Raw genomic sequence first — 22,702 nt, 5'->3', positions numbered from 1 at the left:
ACCTACATTTTTAAAATTATATACCATACAGTTTATATGTTTTTCTAAATTTTAGACATATTTGTGATGCAAAAAAAATTATTAATCTATGTTTTAATAATCATTTAATCCAATTGATATTCATCATGATGATTTTGATATCTAATAATGAAATATTTAATTTCATTGAATGATATAATCTTATTTTGAACAATTTCATAAATAAGTAGTATATAAAACGAATATATGTGTTACGTAATATTATACATTGATACTAACACATGCTCTTTGTCATCGATATGATAAGACTTCTAGATGATTCTTATAATCGATGACTTCACCACATACATATTACCTTTATAATTCATATAATTCACATACTTTAAAAATAAAGTAACTATATTTAATGATAGATTTCTTATTTAATGATAGATTTAATGATAGATTTCTTTGCACTTCTGATAAAAAAAATTAATTATGTACGACTATTTTTACAGTTAAATTGATACAGCTATTATCATAATAATAACTACTTAATAATAATAATAACTACTTAATATATAACGCAATATTACACGTAAACATATGTATATTCATGCAATATGTCACAGAATTATTCAATCTTAAGTTAAATCATAAAAAATAAATTTCATGTTATTATTAAATGTAAATTGAACTAAATTAATTTGATTTAGATTAATCTGCTCATAATTAAATTTCAGAAAATTAATTTCCAAAAATAGCAACTGCACATCCTGTAACTAGATTTTTAATTAGATTTTAATAATCCAGATTCTTTAACTAGATTTATATTATCCAGATAAATAATAGAATTGTAATTCGAGTTTTAAAATTCAATATTTGCAAATTTATTTTTAGTAATAAAATGATTAAAACACAAGAACCGATAAAACATCCTCAATGCAAATGTCGATAAAAAGTTAGAGAATAAAGTAAAATAATAAAGTAAAATAAGATGAGTAAGAAAAAAGATCTTCTAAATGCCAAAAAATTAAAAAAAATTTATATTTACTTATTTTAATATATTTTAGAGAAATCTTTACCTGGCATAGTGGAAATTGATTCGGCACGGTCGAAGTCTAAATGCAAGATGACGCTTGTCGTACCTGTACTCCGAGTTAAAAGTTTGTGTAATCTTATCGCTCGTAATCTTATTTGCCGAAATATTTCACTCTCTATCTCTTTTCTTTACTCTTCGCATATAATATTAAACTTACTTAGAACGTATATAGCGATATGATACTGTTATACTTTCACACCTTTCCAATTGAATGTATCATATTGATTGATTATAACGATTACAATATAATCGCCATCAGTTTGATTAAATATATTTATTTAGATATTTAACGTTAGTTGTAAATGTACGTATGAAGAGCAATTATTTCATTTTCATTTTTTAAAACACATATGTTATGCCAAACGTATACCTACATCTCTAATGAAAGTAAAAATCGGAGCGTAAATTGAAACATCAAATATTAAAGAAGCATAAATGCTTCTTTTACATTTCATTGTTCCAATTTTCGCCTTCTAGAAGTTTCGTTTACGCTTCTGTTACTCTTCCATTACATTCGACTTACTTTCTGGGAATCGATTCTGTATCTTGAAACGAGGTGAAAATTACAAAAATGAACGAATTTATTAGAATATTGATAATTTCATTGATCAACATCTAATAAATTTGCTCACTTTTGTAATTTTTACCTTGTTTGAAAATATAGAATCGACTCCTTGATTTTATTTTCATCAGGGATGTATGTATAATTTGTTAATCGAAGATATATTTTGATAATTAATTCTAATGACAAAAGAAAGTTATAGTTATATCATAATAAAATCATGGTGATGTGCAAATGTCCGTTTTATCACAAATGATATCGCTATGACATCATTATGAAACTGATAAAAATTGCACCTTACTATGACACGCTGCTTTGACATACAGAAATTAATGCTTGTAGCACTCGATTTAAGTGTTTTCCTGCTGGATTGCTTGCGTTTAGTAAATTACTAAAATTGTATCACTACTAAAATTGTGTCACACGAAACGTAGAATTTCTAATAATTTACCAGTAAAAAAACAGTTATCCAGTAAAAAAACATGCATCGCGTGTGCTGCAGGTTTAATGTGATATTTTTTGCAAAAAAGGGGAACTTGTCAGTCAATGTCTGTATCATTTTGTTTATATGGCTAGAATTATTAATCTTTTTATTATTTAATGCATTGCAAAAAATTAAAACAAATTTTTTTTTAAGATTTAATATTATTTCCTTTATAATATTAAGGCCAGTCTTATTAACTCTGATCAATTTAATCGGCCGATTAGTCTATTGAAATTAACCAATCGCATTTATCGTCAAACAAAATAACAAATGCGGTTAATTCCGATAGACTAATCGGCTGATTAAGTTAATCGGAGTTGGTGAGATCGGACCTAATTATCGATTGAATTAATCGTCGATTAAGTTAATCGAAGTTTGCCTTTCAGAACGCTTTAAAACAATATATTAAAAATATAGAAATTGGAAACTTTTCATCTTTTTCTAATTTTTAGAACTAGAAAAAGACGAAAAGTAAGTTGAACCGAGATTAAAGTAATCTATTGTATATTGTATATTGATGGAAACGAGCACAAGAAAGACATCTACTTGGAAAAGTTTCCAATTTTTATATTTTTATATTGTTTTAAAGCATTCTGAAGGGCAAACTCTGACTAATGGGCATAAGAGTATAAACTTTGAAGTTGTTTAATTTTTTAAAAGACTTCAAAATAATGTTAGTCAATAATGTTGGTCAATCATATTTTAACTACACAGCCATTTTTAAATACATCACTAGTAGTTGCCACAGAGTCTTCATAGATGTCGCATTCGTCACTCTCTTCTGTTTATCCTAAAATACCTGGAAGACGAACACGTGAGATCAAGAAGACAATCTTTTATGAATATTTTGATAAAAAAGTACGTAGTTCTTGCTTGAAGATGAAAGTTAAAGTATTAAGTAGGAATCCTGATGAATACTTACGAGAGACTAAACGAGACATTCATAAAAGTAAGTAAATCGCCAAGATATTTATAGATCTAACCTGATGCGGAACATAGCAATGAAAATTATATTCAATTATATCAAAAAGCTGAGCAAAATTATTTAAAAGGCAATAGCACATTAAGATAATTAATGCCCAGTCATATAATTTCAAGAGAAGGTTGAAGGCGCATAAATTCTACTAATCGGTGGAAATAATCTAAAAAAAAACAGCAATAATGGGATAGTGTTTTATCATTTACAGTTCCACGAAATTTCGATCCCTCTTTACATCCCTTTCAAGCGGCCAGGGAATACACAAAAGCACTGAACGCTGTTAAATTAGAAAAGGTATTCGCGAAACCTTTTATAGGCAATTTAGAAGGCCACAGGGATGCAGTATCCTGCATATGCAAGCATCCCTCTCAGCTGTCCACAATTCTCAGCGGCGCTTACGATGGCGAGGTGAGAACGTGGTCTCTCAGCCTGGGCACGTGTACACGTGCATTTTTGGCTCACGATGGCATAGTTCGCGGTATTGCGTACATGCCAGATGGAAAACATTTCATTACAGTCAGTGATGACAAAACGATCAAAACTTGGGACGTAATCTCTGCTGATGAAGATGGAGAACCTGTGAATACTATTGTCAACAAAGTATATGGCTTTTGGATATAATTTTCTTAAAATTTACCAAATATGAATATATTTAAAACTTTTTAAGCAATTTCTTTGTCCATAGACAGTATTAACTGGCATAACTCATCATCGAGCTAACCCTACATTTGTTACTTGTGGAGAAGGAATATGTCAAATGTGGGAGGATACTCGTAATGAGCCACTTCGTACATTTAAATGGGGTGTAGATAGTCTACTCGACATAAAGTTTAATCCTATACAAAAAGATCTTTTAGGTACAACGTTTGATGAAAGATTATTATATTCTATATGCATATGAGATAATAAAATATGCTTTATGTCAAATTTAATTTTAATTTCCAGCTTCTTGCGCCAGTGATCGCAGCATAATTTTATATGACACTAGAGAAACAGGACCTTTAACAAGGATAATAATGAAATTACGTAGCAACAAGCTCTCTTGGAATCCTATGGAAGCTTTTATCTTTACCTGTGCCAATGAAGATTATAAGTAAGATAAAATAGAACATCAAAGAATGACTTCCTGCAATTTCTTCGCGATTAATCTTAAATGTATTTGTTTTAGTTTGTACACATATGATACCCGCAAGATGAAAACGCCGGTTAACGTACATATGGATCACGTAGAGGCCGTAATAGATGTGGATTATTCTCCGACAGGGAGAGAATTTGTTTCGGGCAGCTATGACAAATCGATTCGTATTTTCGAAGCGAATAAAGGTCACTCACGAGAAGTATATCACACAAGACGCATGCACAGACTTACCTGCGTAGGATGGTCGCTTGATAACAAATTTGTAATTAGCGGCAGCGATGAAATGAATCTTCGTATATGGAAGGCTAAAGCATCGGAAAAGCTCGGCATTGTAAGCATATAGATATCACAATTCCACGAATTTATAAGCAATTTTTCAGTTAGCGATAATATTCTCCATGTCTCTGTTCCTAATTTCAATAGCTGAGAGCTAGAGAAAGAAACGCACTGCTTGTCAATGACGCTTTGAAAGAAAAATACGCGGCGCATCCGGAAGTTCGACGAATTGCACGTCATAGACAAGTACCGAAACACATATATAATGCGCGAGCCGAATTACGAACGATTCGCGAGAAAAGTAAACGCAAGTAAGTATAATGAAAAATCATAGTGTTCGAATTTTAAAATATACTTTTGAATAGTGTTATAATATGTTTTATCTCGCAGGGAGGCTAATAGACGTTATCATTCTAAAAAGGGAACTATACCGTTTGTATCAGAAAGGCAAAAAAATGTTGTGGCTCATGAAAGTTGAAACGGTACATATTTGTATCTTTTTATCTGTCACAGTTCGACCTTTATTTAGCGACTCGTTTTAAATCATTGAATTTATACTGTTGGATTCTACAAGATATGCAGTCGTAAGGAATACTTTGTATTATATTTATTGTAATAAATAATTTCTCTTGACATTATACAACGCATTGCGATAATAAAAATTCATGAAACATTACAAACCTCAAGCAGTGATTAATGTCATGCGTAGCGTACATTACAACAGTTAATTATGCTGTGTTTTTTGCGCGATTAATCTTAGCACGCATTAATCGATTTAATACAAACACTTCATTTTTCCCTTGTTATTTTTAACTTGATATTCCAAAAATGCTATTTTAAAATTTTTGCACATTCCATTAGATCGCGCATGTGCGATGAGATTAACGACATGAGACACATCACTGTTTTTACGCAATTGCGGCTATGTATTTAAAAAATGATTTATGGTAGATGTAACGAAGTTTTACAGATACAGATATTTCTGACGAGACTTGTTATTACAATAAATTTTAGCAATTCGCGTTATCATTAACGCGTTATAGTGACACATTGTAGAAAGTCACAATCAATTCATATTTGCAGAAATCTATTATACATATCATACATATGATTTCAATGCATTATATGCGTAATTCTGAATTTTCTTTAACACAATGCGTCACTAGAAAGTCTGAATACTATATACTTATCGACAAATTATGATGCAATCTCATTTGTCGTGCAGGAATCGAAACCGTCATCATTTTAGAAAATTTAATATTCAATGCTACAAAATGTACGCTATGTTGTCTTTATATCCCTATAGCATAAAAATTTAATCACCGAGACTGTTGCAGCTTAATATTTACTCTTATTTTTTTATAATGAATAACGATGATAATAAATGATTTTAATGAGATGGCAGTTTGTAAATTTCGATGTAGCTTGTACATCCTATTTAATAGCCAAGGAATCGCTAATATGTGGTGATTACACTCGAAAAATTATTTTCTGGTATATAAAAAAGTGCAGTTTAGTGTCTGGTCGATGTTGACAATCGTTATTTTAAATACGATAGTTTATCTACGCATCGTATGATTTCATTGTCGTAACTATGCGCGAATTTCTGTACAAGACTAGGATAGCTGAGAAACTAAATTATCGCCTATTACAATAATTCGTGTTTCGTCGAAATTTCGAGGAAGTTCTGTGTCCTCTCTTAGGCGTAATTGCATTTCCAAGATTCCATGCCGTTTACTAATCCTCTTTGACGTTTACTAATTAAATATACGTGTGGAAATATAACGCGCGAGTGAGAATAATTATAACATATATATACATATAAACACATGTACATCAATATTGCGATCAGGGATCAAAGCGAAAAATATTTCAGCCGTTTTTATTCTCGTTTTGCAATTTTATTCTATATATATATATATATATCTTGTTTTCATCAAATTATAATGGAATATTTTCCAATAACTTCTTATTATTTCATTCGTTGTGGAATGAGAAATAAATCAGAAAATTTTCGTTTTTCATGTTATTCTGTACGAGATAATAATTGAAATATATGGCAATCAAAATTATTCCATTTTCAATACTAAAAGAGAACAAACTATTTCTCTTTTTATCGAAATTTCGGTGAATATTGTTTCGTTTTTGATCCCCGATGTATCATCGGATTGCGATATACCATCGGGAATGCGATTTTATTAAATGATAAACGAAAGAATCTAATTCCGATATACATGTATATAGACTCGATGGACCATATATCTTGATTTTCTTAAGCTCGAATATTTTTTCAATGGTTCAACTCATTTAGCTGAACCTATAGAATATGTGACATTTCCTTGTATTTTTCGCATTTCAAAGATATACTTTTGATTAACTATAAAGTCCAATCATAAAAATGGAGGAAGTAATTGCATTTGGCTATTATACAATAGCTTTCTCGCTTCCGGAGCAACCATAGAATATATGTTATGTGTGACGATGGTAATACGAACCTCAATTACGAACCTCTTACGAAAAAATAGATAACTGTTCACTGTTCAGTCGAATAAAAATTATTATATCATTTTTTTTCGGACGCCGTGAATAAACTGTAATCGAGAGAGGAATTAGATAGAAAAATATTTTAATAACGTTATCCCGGAAAAGAAAGTTATCGATTTTTCTCTCGGAGAACAATATCCTTCACAATATCACTTTCAAAACATTTTTTTCTGAAAACATTTTGACGTCCTTTCAACGTGTTTTTAAATTTTATTTCAACTGTAAATCAATCAAATTTACTCGAAATTTTTTAAGTTCGTAATCTTTCGCGAATTATGAATTAATTAATTCCCTTATCTTCTTAATGCTCCAATTACACATTTATTGTGCGTTTATTTATTAACAAGAATATATTATACGAATCGTTTGGTATTGTTGCAACTATCGAGAGCAATCCAAACGATAACAAAATTCGATTTCGATAGTCCGTTTAACGTAGAGAAACTCGCAAAAATATAATAATCTTCGTAACGAACACTTGAACATATATTACGTTTTGTGAAAATAATTTATTCCGATTGAAGTTCCGACAGACGTCAATTGCTATAGCATATGCTTAAAACTAACATCTGGCTAGGCGCACGTGCTGTAATACAAAAAAATCGAATCGTTATTCCAGTCACGCGTCCGTACGTATACAACACTAGCAGTTATTAAATTATCTACGCTACATTTCTTACCGTTATTAATGACTTATGAGTATGTATCACTGGTGGCTGTGCGAGTCTTTCCAGAAGATAGATTCGTTAATTAAGCGTCGTTTAAAGTGCGTTGCGCCGATGTCGATTACCTTAGGCAAAATCTCTTCGCGGATAATGATCGCGAATAACAATCGGCTTTTTACATACAAATGGCACAAAATCGATCCAGGTACAAATATACCGAACGGTGCCTCACGTATTTTCCATCTGGTTTTAAATGAATCGACAAACCATAGGAAAGTGCAGAAGAGAGAGAAAGAAAGAAAGAGAGAGAGAGAGAGAGAGAGAGAGAGAGAGAGGGAGTCATTGTCGATCGTTCTAAACATTCAGATCGGCCATCATTTTGCGAAAATCCGCTAGAGTATTGTAATCCGGGTCCGAATCGATGTCCGCGAAATCCTTGCTGGAGTCAGTCTTGACGAAGCTCGGATTGTATCGGCTTAGCGACAATGGACACGGCAATAATTCCGGCATAACCGAATGGTGAGTGATTAGCGCAGTGAGCGTCGTGAATTCTTTTGTGAAGCCCTGAAACATACAATATTATTGATTTTACAGCGTTCGTAGTGCTGTATCGGCATTAATTCTAACGCTTGTCAAAGTTTACCCACTGCTATCTCGCTCGTAATAATTCTGCTTTCTCTCGCAAACGTTGTCGAAACTAAATTTTATTCAGTCTGTCGAAAAATAAAAATAGAATTCATTTTACGCGTTATATCGCAGAAACAATTAAATACCTTTTGTTTTTAAATATACAGGAACAGTTTCGTTTATAGAAAAAAATTAGAAATATTAAATGAAAAAGAAAGTAAAAATATAATGTTTTTTCGAGCCAAAATTGGAGATAATTTAGTCACAATCGAATTTCAACAGTATTTCAACAGAGCTCAAAGGTTTAGTTGAAATAATAAAGAGAAAAATCCATTTGATAAATAGCGCAGAAATAACACAATCAGCTTATCGTTTTGGCTATTATCATATGCACATTGTATTATGCAATATTATGCACATTATGTTACTGGGCATTGTTGTAACACACGTTGCAGGACAATGAAATGCGATATTAGTCGGTCGGAGATCTTTCTTCGCGTTTTCAGTCGTATTGCGAAACACGTCACATAACGAGATGATATTAAATGTATCATATATACGGACGCGCTGACACGAACCTCAGCCTATCGTACACCGGCATTCACTCGAATGGCATTGTGCTTATTACAGTGCGATGCAATTTTCCGCGTCGTCGTAGGGCGAAGGAGAGAGAAAGCAGAGTTTTGATTTCCCAACGGCATCCGCGGCACATCCAACAAAACTCATTTATACTGGTTTCGGAGATTATCAAAGTCCGCGTACTCATTTAATCTATCCTACGAGAGGGGGAAGTTTGACCATTTAAATACCGAATGGCTAAATGCGTGGTAGCTTTGCACCAGGCGTAGTAGTCCTGAGTATAATGTTCAGACTACTAAAAGCTTCGACCCTTCACGCATTAGCATCCTGCGCGCAGCTTATTTCAATATTAACTTGCGCTTATACACGAAGATTTTCTCTACCTACTATAATACGTGGGTATTATTTCGTGCGTTAAAAAGAATTTTATTTCTTTCACTAGAACCGACTGTCTAGGTTCGTACAAATGCAAAGATCCAATAAGCAAAATATATGCCAAACAGTTTTGAATAAAATATCGATTGGCATCAATTGTATTAAATTTGTGTTAGATACGCAAGAAACCAATTTTGTTGGATTACCAAAATAACTATGTTGAACCCTCAAGCATAATGAAAAATGCTGTAAAAAGTTTTGACATTCTAACAATCAACTTACTTACTTTTATAGTCCAACAAAATTATTATCAGATCGATAGCCAAATAAATTTTTTAATAATTTTAATAAATTCTTTCCACATATTACCGACTTATTCCAATAATACAATTGCCAGCAGAAAACCAACAGAATTTATTTCATTTAAATGTCCTTTTTAAAGTTAAATATATTTATATTTCTGCAATTATTCCATTATTACATTTAACTAGCAGATTCCATTGTATTTTCGCTGATATTCTGGCGTATAATTTATAGCGGACACTTTGTAAAATTTATTTCGCAATTATACATTTAGTTGTTTAAGAATCGTCGTGATCGTCGATTCTAACTACAAACAGCATCACATCTATCAAAACAATCAGCGTTATTCTCGGAGAGAAACATTAAATAAATTGCAATCCGTGCAGATTTTAGTTTTCGCTTTTATAGTCCTTTGATGGGAACGCGAATGCTGTTTGGCCAACGGCAGATTCACTTTGACTTTCGCGAGCCGTTTGCAACTACTTTGATACTCGATACTCGGTAAAGAATGCCAACAAAAAGAGAGAGAGACTTACTTTGATTTTGTAACCTTTGTTTGTACGCATTATGAGATAATGGGCTATTCCGCTCGGCTGAAATTCACGCGGCACACGGAGGGAGAGGGCGTAACATCCGGGTTTACTGGTACTCTCGCGCACCATGAATGCTCCTTCCGGCTCTTGGCTCAATACTTCCAGTGTTATCTCTCTGAAATCATGATTCGTATCATTAATGATAAATAGTCAGGATGACTTTTCTTGCAGAGAGAAACAGAGAAAATAATCAGATTTGCGTATTCCATTTACAAAAGTAGCTACTGGAAACTATAGACTGGATCACCCGACAAATATTTAAAATTAGCTAGAGGCGACGTGCTATTTCGGCTCACCGAGAAAACACCGCGCGAGTGCGAGCTTGTGTGTGTGTTTATATTTTACTCCGACACGTAGTAATGTCGCGGAGACCAACCTGGGTATTCCAGCTTGAAACCAGGGCGCCTTGCGTAGCTCGGCCTCCTCACTTCGATTATTCAGGCTGTCTGTTCTCTCGGGTAAAGGCGGCGGGGTTGGCGTGGAGCCATGAGTGCTTCCGTCAGCGGGTACCGAGCTGCTCGACGTGCTAATTTGCGATCTTCTTTTCGACTTGAATTCCGCCTCCGTACCCGAGTCCGGGCAATTGTGCCCTATCCTGAAAGTGAAAGAGCTGTCGTTCACGATTCGTACCGATCCTTCATTATTATCGAAAAAGTGAAAGAGAGAGGAAAGAGAGAAGAAGAGAGAAGAATGGAGAACGGTCCGGCTATAAACTTACCTGTTGTTCTCAATGTTGAAATTCTTCACGTTAGTGATGGACGCGTTGATGGTGTTATCGAGGCTCTCGGACGGTGGGATCTTGTTGTATGACGGTCTCGTACCCTCCGAGTCGATGATCGCCTCGTTTATGTAGCCTCCGGAATGGGGCCTGTTCGATGGGCTGGTCGGTGTACTGCTACCGCTGACGAGCGGGCAGCTGTCATCCTCACCGTTCAACCCAAGAACGTCGCGTCCACCTGTCAAACCCATCGCCAGCCGCTTTATCAGCGGTGGCTTGTCCGTTAGCCTCTTGTATGAGTTCAACTCTGTTGGCGAGTTGCTCTCATCGCTGCTCGGCGTGCTCTGTTGGGATAAGCTCTTTGGCTCGTCCACATTCGTTATGGGACCGAGAACATTCGTAAATGACGGTCGTAGACCTGGGATCGTGTTTGGTGCCTGAAATTATTCGAATTCGTCGTTTAAGCGCGCACCAATCATTTCACTTGTCGAGGTAAACGTGTTCTGCAAACGCGTCACGCGAGAAATGGATAAAGCCGCGATATTAAAAGAGCTACTACGTGTCGCCTAGCCGGGATGACGCGGCGTTCTACGAAGTTAATTTACTCTAAGTTGCCACCAGACTGGCTAATTCGCTTTCGCGTAATAGCACCCGAGTGTAATATAATAGCAGCCACAACTCCGCTGACGTGGATTTGTTACACTTGTATGAAATCACCTTTACGCTGGCGAGTCGCAGCGTGGGCGAGCCGGCGCTGCCGAGTTGCACGTTCATATCCGTTGCAGACGGACCCCTTCCAGTCTTGGAGATGGGCGACGTCCGACTTTTCAGCCACGAGTTCGACGATGGATTCCTGCAAGCGCCCGCGGCGATCGTGTCGTCTCCGGGCAGCGATTTGTTCTGCAAACGAAACGGCGGTCATTGCCAAAATTACATCCCCCGTCGCGACACTGTGTACTTAAAGAGGACCTCCGATTATTTCCTCAAGATCGGAGGTTCCTCTTCAACGCGCAATCATTGCCTTAAATGCGGATCCGAGGGTTCAGTCTTCTCTCTTGGACGAATCGTTGATTAGGCAGAACCGTCAAAACGATTTAGTCTTTTCGAAATTCTCCCGGGTTGAATATTTAATCAGCGGAATCATACAGTTCCTAAGGCGATTTTGCGGCGGGGACCATCGAGCGGATCGTGGCGGACTGACCGTTTACTTGGAAACGCGACGGAAAGCGACGCGAGACGGTAAGCGAGAGACTTGGGTCGAATTTATAATTAACGTGGCTCGTAAACGGGACACCTACTGGAATCGGTGGCCCTCTGAGACGAAGAGGACACGGTTATTGTCGTTGTCCCTTTCGTCTCGCGCTTCTTGGATATTTAAGAGGCTCTTCCGTGAGCTTCTCCAGCAGCTTCCTTACTGCTGTACGTGTATATGCATCCTGGTACGTATATTTGCTCTGCTTCCTGGCATATAGCAGTCGTTACCATCTGCTCCAATAGCCTCCAGAATATTGTGCTTGCGCGGCAGGAAAAAAGAACTCGATCGTACGACTTAGACAAACAATCTTATAGTGATTTCGACTCATTTTGTAAGAAAAGTTTTAGTTTTGTATGAAAAGTTATAATCGCGGCGATTGAGTCGTTCTTTGTTACGTTTCCCGGATAATTAAAGCATCTTTTGAATTTCACTTTCTATATGTCTCTATTTGTTTTGTTTGGCAAAATAAATTGCTGCGATAGAACTCAACAAGCGTAATCTTTAAGAAGATCTCGGAACTGACTGTCCGCTAATTGCTAAAACTACTTAATTGCAATCTACGACGCTTTTGTGAGAAAACTAGCAGATGGCACGATACCGAACCGGCCTGTAAAGTTTAACTCAACTAACTCGCTAGCTGACAGCGGCAAAAATAAATGACTTCGTTAGCACTTTAAACTACACGGTGCTCCTTTTATTTGCCAGGAAAGTGCGCTTGGTAACAATTCTTTTGTGTCTCGTGTAATTTGCATTTTTTCGGTCATTTATTCAAATGGATCGGATTTATTATTTTGATATATTTGAAACATACCCACGACGTTCGCTCCTGCTTGTCCTTGCGATAAGACGATGTCGATCGTGATGAGATTACATCCTGAAGGATCGGTTGGCGCTGAAGCTGCGCCACGTACGCCATGCGGAAAGCATTGCCAACGATGGTGTTCAACTCCTCCGCCTGCAAGCAGACAGGAAAGCTCGAGTTTCGACACAAATTTTATTAAACACAGCATTTTGCTGTTTCTTTCGTAATATTACTGTTGCAATCCGATTGTGGCCGCGAATGTAGTTCGTTGCTTTCAGTTTAATTACAAAGAATATTTCCGTGTTTGTGCTCCACGAAATTAATGAATTAATTATAATTGATTCTTTCAAAAAAAAATAAATATGCGAATTACGTACAAGATATTTACGATTAAAATTTTACTGAGCATAATTGGATATTTCACGTGACATGAAATATATTGTTCAAAGAATAACTTTTTTCGAGCGGAAGAATGAGGGCAATTGTTTTCCATAATTTTTTAGCGCTAAATTATTGCATTTATCAAATAAATTATTATAAACAGCATAGCATTCAGCGTCTAAAAATTATGAGAAATGATTATTTTCATTCTTATGCATTTTTTAAAATCAAATAATAATAATTTGTAAGACAACCGAAAAAATTTGAAATGTTTTTTTTTTTGGACAATTAAACTTTTTTACATTGCAAAATTTTATGAACTAAAAAAGAATCCTATTCAAACTAGTGCTACACCCAGAGAAAAGGTTGCTTCGATTTAAAGAAATATTTCTTTGGTATACAGTTAAAGAAAAAATTTTTTTGATTTGTGAAAAAATTTCTTTGATTTAAACATTACTTTTTTAAATCAAATAAAATTTATTTGATTTAAAGAAACTATGTTGAAATTCAAGAAATTGACGTTCAAATAATAATTTTGAATGTCATAAATTTATAAATTTTATTTGATTTAAAAAAAATAATGTTTAAATCTAAGAAACCTTTTTTCCAAATTAAAAAAATTTTTTCTAGCAAAGAAACATTTCTTTAAATCGAAGCAACTTTTTTTCTGGGTGTATATACAGTCATATTGTCGAAAGCTGTGCACAAAAAAGAAAAGAAAACCATATTGCTCGCGTCGTCGAGCAACATTATGAGTAAACTTTAATGCAAGCCTAGAAAAATTTACGTTGCACAAAAATAATACATCGTCGGGTCAATTAGATTTTTTCCGGATCCACTGGTGGCGGAGGAGATACGTGCGGCCGACCGCACGTTGAAGAGCAGAGACGCTGCCGCAGCGCAAAAACGAAGTCTGAATGTGTAATAAGCACTCGCGGAGAGCCGCAAGCTTTCGGGGCTCGACTTTGCTCGTGCGTTTAGAAAGCTCTTGATACGCTTCGCGTTTGTACGCGAGCCAGATGCAGATAGATTGCATGTGGGCGCGCGTACGTTACAAGCGGTCACGCAGACGTACATATACAGCCAGAAATGGAGAAAAGGTCGGCGAGGGCTATCTTTCTCCTTTCGGAAAGCTTCATCACTGAAAGCCGCGATGTGATGCGTATTAATGAACATTAGGTCGACCGAAGGGCTAAGAGTCTAAAGAGAAGCATTGTATGCACACGGAGACGGAAAGTGGCGATTAACGTCTCGTCCGTCTGACTTTTCCTTTCACGATGCAAACCGTGGTGAGATCGTCTGGGGAGATATTCAATCGTTTCGCGAGGGTATCTATGTACATCTCGGATTCTAGCCTCGCATACTTCGCCTATGTAGTACTTCGTCTATGTACCCCCGTGACATTGTTACGACATTGTTGCAAGTGATGCGGAAATCCCGGCTTGACTTCAACGTGTCCCGTAAAGCAAGGAAATACGGCTCGCCAGTGGAATCCGCGTACGAGCGACGAAAATGCAAAAAACGAGAGATAGGATTGCAAAGCCGAACGCGCTGTATTTTCCAATGATGCTACACATTGGTTTGCACGAATTTTTCACCGTCCGCCTGCGTTGCTACAGAAACCTACTGTAGAGATGTTGTGCAATGCTTGGATCAGCCGTTTGGCCACGTAGAAAGGCGAAGCGAAAGAAATAATGCAAGAAAGTAATGCGTTTTAATGAATACGCACTCGTGCAAGACAACGACGCGGCAACGGTTGAACTTTTGAATTAAAATGCAGCAATGTTCACTCGAATAATTTCATGGTTTGTGGTTTGAGGTCAGGTCGAATGATTCCACTAGTTACGAGATATTTCAATTACGTTTGCGCGCGGGGTAAGGCGATGACTTGAGCTATAATTGCGTACCGGATGCATGGTTGCTCTGTAACTCGCTAAGTCCGAGCGCTCTCTTTCGTTGCTCCATAAGTGCCATACGAATCTCCATTTTAATACAAATGCATTGGGTTCGCCACTATGGATGTACAGAAATGTTTCCTTTTGAGAGTTGTCAAGAGATACAATAACATCTATATTAAGTGAGTCCCCAATCGTTCAATATTATTGTACAATTATTTCGAACAATATTATTGATGCCCACTAAATTGAAAACAAACAGTTTGACGATGTAGACGATCAATAATATCGTGCAGTAACAAATATTGTACAATAATGTTGATTGCTCAAGAATCGCGATGATTTTTAGAGATCAAATTGTATCCAATTTGAATAATTTTTAATCATTTCTATAGATCACCAATATGTTAATTTAACTAGAACAATTTAATCTGAAAATATATCAAATCTAATTTAATTTATTATTTACTAAGTTCATACGTTATTATGAACATTGTTTATTTTTCAACTAAATGATTCAACCATAGAAATGAATTAATTTACATTCCGACATACATCATGGAAATTAAAAAAATTAAAACATTACTTGAAAAATTTACTTAAGGTTATCATTGCTCATTTGATATTTAACAGTGTATTTTATAATTAAAAATGAGAGATATATTGATGACTTGAGATATATTGATGAACATATATTCAACCTAAGTTATTTGTGGTATATCGATTAAATAATTTTTCTTTTATCGTTTGGGAAAAAGGAAATTGCATATTCACATATCTGTTACTTTAATGATGAACAGATTATTTGCAACTGTTTTAGTTGTTGGATTTGAAATTTAAAACATGGTAGAGTCCATGTGCATTCAATCTACTCTATTTAATTTCTTTCAGCAGCTCTATTTTTATTAGGCGCGTATATTTGTGCAAGTGTCAAAATGCAAAACGGCAGATATTATCAATGAAGTAGCGTTCCACAACGTGGGAAAATCTGAGGCCTAATTTATCACAGGAAAGAACACGTTCCTGCCATCAACGGAACGTTTCATAGAAATCGTGAAGAAAACCATCCAAGCAATGGAAGCTCGCTTGTTCACCACGAAGAGCAAAGGATCGTGTCATAGAAGAGAATTTATCGCGTCGTGGGCGGAACGCTGAAGACAGGCTGGTCCCTCGACTTCGACTCTTCTCCTCCGTTCCCGTGGCCGAGAATCGAAAATACGGCCCTGAGATTCCCGCCCCGAGGTGGAATTTAAGCGCGATGAAATCATCACTGGCGACTCTTCTTCCTCTCCGCTCTACCCTACCCTGGACGTTGACTCGAGCAGGCACTGACCCTCTTCACCGCGTTTTGATTCAGATCCATTTGATCGATCGCGGTGATCGTACCGCTGTAACCTCGGTAAATCGCGATACTCTGCGACTTTCTAGAATCGCAGAAGGTTTCCGTTAGCGAAAATTCTCAAGTATCAAACCGAAGTATCAAACCGAAAAGAGACATCAACTCCGTGGATCAAACGTCGCGTGATAAAACATTACGCAGATTTGAAGAAAGAAGAAAAGGAAGAAAAAAAGGCATGACTTCGAAAGAGCTATTTTAGCTTGCTTGAGCACAGACTGATTCGCTGTTTGCGCCGATGGCTTCGGCAAAAAGACGAGGGACACCGGAATCGAATGGGAAGGGAACCGAAAGGGCGATGGATCGCGCCGTGGCTTTGCGCCGGTGCAGCGTGACGGGCTACATTCCAGGCATTCCGCGCGGTCACGGCCATATCTCCAGCTCCTCTAGATTTCCCGCCCCGCATACACCCGGTCTACCAACACCATCCCGCGGTACACAAGCCGGTACTCGCAATAATGGCGCTCGGATGGGGACCGGCCCTCTCATCGCACCTCTGAATTTCCCTCGCTTCGGTTTCTGGTTTACCTCGACGTCGCGATGTTCTATTCCCGAGTAAATAGCCGGAGAGGAAAAATTGTAGAGTATGAAGTAAACGGATCTTCCTTGTCGTGCGTTATTATTGTGCCGACTCGTCGCACTGTCTTGGTATTATCACTTCGCTACCAACGTCACATAATCACATAGTCAGACTATATTCAGGAGAAAAAAAAGCTTTGCAACTATTAAGTAAGAACTATTATGTAAGATCCTTTAATATTATTGATTCTTGCTCTTAATTCTTTGCTGGATCTTAATATAATGAACTAATATTAAAGAATCTTACAACAGTTCAAAGTTGCTTTTTCTGCTGAATTTAGCCATTGACGGTTTTTTTCAACCATGTTTTTATTGTACATTCATATCATTATTCTAATTCTTTTTCTTTCTTTACTAATAAAATTGTTATAATAATTATGCTTCTTTCATCCATTTGATTGCATTCTTCCGATTTGCTTGCGCGGATGCTGTAGAGCTTGCAGCTGTACTCGCTGAAGATGACAAATACGAATTTGTGACCTGCTGTGATATATCGTTCCCACAAACGTTAGTTAAAGTTAACAGAAGTTTAACTAGTTCTCTGTCATTTTCAATCTCTGTTTGAGAGAGAAAGGAGATCATGTGCTCAAGGACTGTCAAACTCGTGCGATCGACGAATCAGGTTGAAACAAGCATGAACAAGTTCTACCTTCGGTGTTATGGGCTTCTGCTTATGACAGGTACGGTAGTTTCGAATGTCAAATATTCAAGTTGCACCGTTACACACCGTTATACCGATATGACCAGACTTGTGCATTAGACTCGTTGACGTATAATTGTTACAACGTTCGAGGCGATTATTCAATGATGCCAGAATTTACTCCGGAAATTGAATTAGAATATATTTCAGAAAAGAATATTCTTTTTACTTTTTTGAAGAGAATGAATTCACATTCACATGATAATGAAGATGCGAACGTACCACTTATCTTCCTTTGATTGTATTCATGAATATCAAGAATCAATCGTTTCTGCGAAAAGAAATTATTATTCAAATAACAGGCTATAAAAGGAGACGGAATGTGGATACATTAATAAATACATATTAATCGATGTAAACGACACAGAATAAAAGAATATTTCGACATTTAGTGCAAGGTCTCTTATGCCAAAAATTATTAGTAATAAAATTATTATTAATATAAAATATAACATTAATAATTTTTGTAGATTTTATACAGTTTGCTTTTGTTTTTAATTTACGTGCTGATTAATATTCAAACGTTTTTTATTATTAAATGTTATTTTATTCAATGTTTATTCCAAAGCTGGGAATTTATCGATATTATATTATTAAATCAATATTATTAAATTAATAATAATTAAATTTAATATTACTGATGCTAATAAGTATTTTGTAAACTCATAATAAATTTATTATAGAAAGCATTATTCCATTAGTTAGAATTCGAACTTGGACCTCCCTGCAATGGAAGGCAGATAATTAGCAATAATTTTGGCTCTGCACTTTTTGAACTAGCGAATCCTATGGATTTGCGACTGTACAACCTTGTTGATGTATAATGCCAAAATATCGTTTGATCGTATGGCGAGTACTTTGTTCGATGTAATGTGAAATCGGTCGAAGATTGGATCGAATATAGTTAGAGAGATGCATCGGTCAGGAAGCGCAGATGAAGCACAACCGTTGCATAATCTGACCCTTTGATCAGCAATTAACGTCACTGGAGTCTGCTGATAGTCGCTCCATCTGTTTCGTATCTAAAAGACACGATACCAAAATATTACTAAATTGTAGCCTCGTTATAAAACCGATCGCTTCTGCGTTTTTCCAAAATTAATATAATCCCAGCTAATTTAAAAGCTTTAAAAGTCGAAATAATAGATGACATTTTTAGAATAAATTAAATTTTAATATTTTAAATTTAATATTTTAAATTTTAATATTTTAATATTCTACCTCTTTGGATTTAAATTATGCCAATAATTGTTGTCAAAAGATCATTTTAAAAGTTTTTTTTAGTATGTATTGGGTCATCCAGAAAGTTCATGCCGCAAAAGATAAATTTAATAAATGAAATTAAAAATATAAATCTTCTGCGTTTCAATTTTTCTTCATTCAATTTCTTCATTCTTCTAATCATTCAAAATTATGATTCAGTATCACATATATGCTACTGGTTTGGTCAATGTATTATTTCCTCTCATTATGTACATTAATAACTTCTTTTAAAGAGTGTTATTCTTCCGATTTTCAATTTCTTCTTTATTTAAAAAGCTTTATATCGATATTATCAATCATGTTTGGAATATATCAAGATAAGGTAACAAAATGTTATAATATATTTGTAACATTATTAGTATAAAACGATTGTTATAATATATTGGGTTGTCCGAAAAGTTCGTGCCGCAAAAGATTTAAATTTAATAAATGAAATTAAAAATTTAAATCTTCTGCGTTTCAATTCTCCTTCAAAATCGGTACAAACTTTTCGGACAACCCAATATGTAGTATATATACAAATTCAAAGTAATTGTAAAAATAATACTACTTTTAGTATTAAGATTCGTTATTTTCCTTAATAACGCCAGATTAACAGAAATTTGCGCTCATAATAATGTAATGGAAGCGTTTATTGCTACCGTGTAACTTGCTCTTATTAATGGATTATTAGCGTGGAACCCACGTATCAAGTCGGTTAAATGAGCGATGTAGCCTTGATTGGCTTTACTGTCGCGATTCATCGGTCTGGCTCATCATATGAGGGCCCTTGACAATAAGCGGCGAGTTTAAACGATGTAGTGATGCGTGAATCGTGCATCATGGTAGGACAATACGCCCACTTTGTGGCCCGTACAGTTTGCTACTGCACCCTTGAGCCTCGTCATTAAACCTATTTCGGTGCCTCCAGAAATGCACCCTCGAGGACGCATGCGACGCGCGAGGAGAACCACACTTCGCTTCAAATTTCTTGTAGCTCGAGTTTCCTCCTTATCGAACGTATGGTTCCGGAAGTAATTCTCAGATATGGACGCAAACATTCTCAATAGAGAATGGTATATATTTCCTAGAATCGTTATCAACGACCAATATTGAGTCATCGTGAGTTACTGAACTATCGAACCATCCTAATAACATAATAAATAAAATAAAAAGAATTATAAAAACAAATGAATAGTTTTATCGGTGTATTCTATCTATTCTTCCTTTAACTGTGATATAAGAAATTATTTTACGTTCGAATTTACTCCTCTAATTGGGATTAATATTATGCAACTATGTTTTTTCACAGCTGGAAAATTATGTTCAAAATGTTGGTTAAATGAGAGAGACACAATATTACTGTTATGATGATTTTGGCTCGAATCGATTAAGCCATTATACATTGTATTAATCCGCAATACGCATTACACAGTATCTATTAGATTATAGAGTAATCCAAATGTTCTCCGTTGCGTAAGTCAATCAATCCCTATTATCTATCGAGAATGCTGCGTTTGTATAATGAAGAATGTAATATGTATATTAATCCACTTAATGCACGCATAGACTTTTTATCGGAGAACATTGAATTATTTTTTCTATGTTATATATATTTTAACATTAAATGTTTAACATTTAATAAAAATACAATATAAAAATTCTATTCTCTTTCCTGGAAAATATTAACATATATTGTTAAATTTTAATTAACGTTAATTAAATTAAAGTATCAATAGCACAAAAATATTAGACTTCTCTTAACAAATATAAATAAGCTAATAAGATGTTAATGATACAAAATATTCATTGGCAAGCAATTGAAAACATAAAAATCTAATTATATAATTAGTTCTATTTAATTATATATGAGAGCAAATGTGCTCTCTCCGCGGCGAGTAATCGTGGTTCTGTCTCGGCAGTGAAATAAAAGGCAAAACCCGGAAGCGAGTCTTGTGAAATCGAACAAAATAAAGCACAGAGATAGTAATCACGCATCATGGATGAAAGAGAGCAGCATTGTCAATGATAAAAATAGTTGACATGTGCGTCCAATGAGAGAAACGAAGCATTCGAGACCACGGCGCATGAACATTGCGCAAACCTTGCGATGTCATTCTCGACAGGAAGCGCGAAAGGAAGCGAGCCTAGTCATTGTAAAATAGCACTTTACGGCATTCCCTGGAATCACCGTGGAAATCTCAAATTGTAAATTGCACGAGTGACCGACAGTATGTCGAACACTTATAAAAAGTTATTATAGATTATAGACTGTTTGCCGTTCTGCGATAATAAGCTAACAAAATTGCGCGGTCACGGCATAAGAAACCTAAGTGATATTCGTCACCAGAACACTTCGCGTTTCTCAAAGTCATTGCGTCAGTTGTCCAATCTTGATTGATATATTTTATGAGAAAAGCAAACGTTTCGTCGAAAACGAATCATACATATGCGTGTAAGAAAATGCAAAATCACATCTGCTCCGAGGCGCTACGATGACAAAAATGAAAGAAGATGAAGCAGCTGATATGAATGGTACGAAAAATCGGTGACGAGACCATTACAAAGTCCTTCACCGGGGAACTAACATGTTATTAAGAAGCTCCCAGGTATAACTTATGCCTACCTCCACCTATAACTCAAGAGTTCATATTGTATCCGAGAGCCTTTACGAGAGGTGCCTCAACCGTAATGGACTATCTTTTGTGAGAGAAACGCTCTATTGATGTTGAGAGAAAATCCGTAACGTTTGCGCAATACGATAGATGACTCGTTTTCTCTCCATCTATCTCTTTTTTTTCTCTTTCCGCCGAAAATATCTTCTCGACCGAGATCGCGCAGGAGACGGGAATCCGGGACAAATCCTTACGCGGATTCATCTGGCGGCTTCACGGATAGTGAACTTGCCTGGGAGATCATTGGAAACTCGTCAATTCGGACGTAGCTTTGTGAATCAGCGGTACGAAGGACTTTCGGCTTTTGTCTGCGGGACGTGGTGGGTCGACACGAATTATGATTTTCCATTGTGAAGTCAAGAGGAACTAACGGAGGGATGGCAGTTGTCATACGTGGGTCCTCGAAGCTTTTCGCTCGAATCGGTTTGGCGACAATGCGAGATAATCCAGCTGCCATGCCGGCAGTGTGTACTAGCATCTACAGAGCATGCAGCATTAACGATACAATGGAAACTACGTCACGTTGTTAACGCTCACGTTTCTATTATTTTTTAATACCGACGGATTAATACCGACGGAGTCCTACGTTTCTAAATGTCCGCGGTGCAGATGAATGCTGGCTAGAATAATGACGGGTTCATATATCGTCACTAAAATATCAATGTTGTGTAGACACTCCTTCGGTAAGGAGCCAACGAGCGAAGTAGCGAGGCATCTCGCGCTACAAGCAGCTATATGAAGCCGAGGAATGCGTTCGTCCGATCCCACGGCTTATCCCCCTTCACTCTCCCTTCCCTCGTTAGCTCTTTTTCTTTCTGGTACGCGATAGTAGTATTACCGAGCTTAGTCTCTCTCTCTCTCTCTCTCTCTCTCT

At 36.0% G+C, this 22,702-nt stretch overlaps 3 protein-coding genes across 7 annotated transcripts in view; 1 reads left to right on the top strand and 2 right to left on the bottom strand.

Moving 5' to 3' along the window:
• The window catches only part of LOC108691926, a 3,644-nt gene extending 2,531 nt beyond the window's left edge, over nucleotides 1-1,113 (bottom strand). The window contains exon 1 of the mRNA XM_018199889.1: nucleotides 1,044-1,113. Coding sequence (XP_018055378.1) covers nucleotides 1,044-1,050 — 7 coding nt within the window. The 5' untranslated portion in view covers nucleotides 1,051-1,113. The remainder of the gene's footprint in view (nucleotides 1-1,043) is intronic.
• A 1,788-nt stretch (nucleotides 1,114-2,901) lies between these two features.
• On the top strand, nucleotides 2,902-6,384 carry LOC108691916 (DDB1- and CUL4-associated factor 13). The gene is made up of 7 exons (XM_018199873.1): nucleotides 2,902-3,055; nucleotides 3,294-3,685; nucleotides 3,771-3,942; nucleotides 4,031-4,178; nucleotides 4,254-4,554; nucleotides 4,647-4,810; nucleotides 4,890-6,384. Exons 1-7 carry the CDS (start codon nucleotides 2,986-2,988, stop codon nucleotides 4,975-4,977), a joined length of 1,335 nt encoding a protein of 444 aa, XP_018055362.1. The 5' UTR covers nucleotides 2,902-2,985; the 3' UTR covers nucleotides 4,978-6,384.
• Nucleotides 6,385-7,354: 970 nt separating this feature from the next.
• The window catches only part of LOC108692016 (tensin-1-like), a 55,156-nt gene continuing 39,808 nt past the window's right edge, over nucleotides 7,355-22,702 (bottom strand). For 4 of the 5 annotated variants that reach the window (XM_018200098.1, XM_018200097.1, XM_018200096.1 and 1 more), the window contains 6 exons: nucleotides 12,970-13,113; nucleotides 11,621-11,803; nucleotides 10,904-11,340; nucleotides 10,562-10,780; nucleotides 10,129-10,300; nucleotides 7,355-8,272 (listed from right to left, as the gene is read on the bottom strand). In XM_018200098.1, the coding sequence (XP_018055587.1) occupies nucleotides 8,063-8,272; nucleotides 10,129-10,300; nucleotides 10,562-10,780; nucleotides 10,904-11,340; nucleotides 11,621-11,803; nucleotides 12,970-13,113 (1,365 nt within the window). In that variant the 3' untranslated portion in view covers nucleotides 7,355-8,062. The remainder of the gene's footprint in view (nucleotides 8,273-10,128; nucleotides 10,301-10,561; nucleotides 10,781-10,903; nucleotides 11,341-11,620; nucleotides 11,804-12,969; nucleotides 13,114-22,702) is intronic. The other variant, XR_001931946.1, reaches the window with a different exon arrangement.

Source organism: Atta colombica, unplaced genomic scaffold (genome assembly GCF_001594045.1).
Source record: "Atta colombica isolate Treedump-2 unplaced genomic scaffold, Acol1.0 scaffold55, whole genome shotgun sequence".
NCBI classification, from domain to species: Eukaryota; Metazoa; Arthropoda; class Insecta; order Hymenoptera; family Formicidae; genus Atta; species Atta colombica.
This window is presented reverse-complemented; position numbering and strand designations above follow the sequence as displayed.

What these genes read in the sequence shown, in the direction of transcription:
- LOC108691916 (XM_018199873.1), top strand. Translation starts at nt 2,986, where the DNA reads ATGAAAGTTAAAGTATTAAGTAGGAATCCTGATGAATACTTACGAGAG. An exon ending in TAAACGAGACATTCATAAAA is followed by an intron (nt 3,056 to 3,293) that starts GTAAGTAAATCG and finishes TATCATTTACAG; the next exon opens with TTCCACGAAATTTCGATCCC. An exon ending in TGAATACTATTGTCAACAAA is followed by an intron (nt 3,686 to 3,770) that starts GTATATGGCTTT and finishes CTTTGTCCATAG; the next exon opens with ACAGTATTAACTGGCATAAC.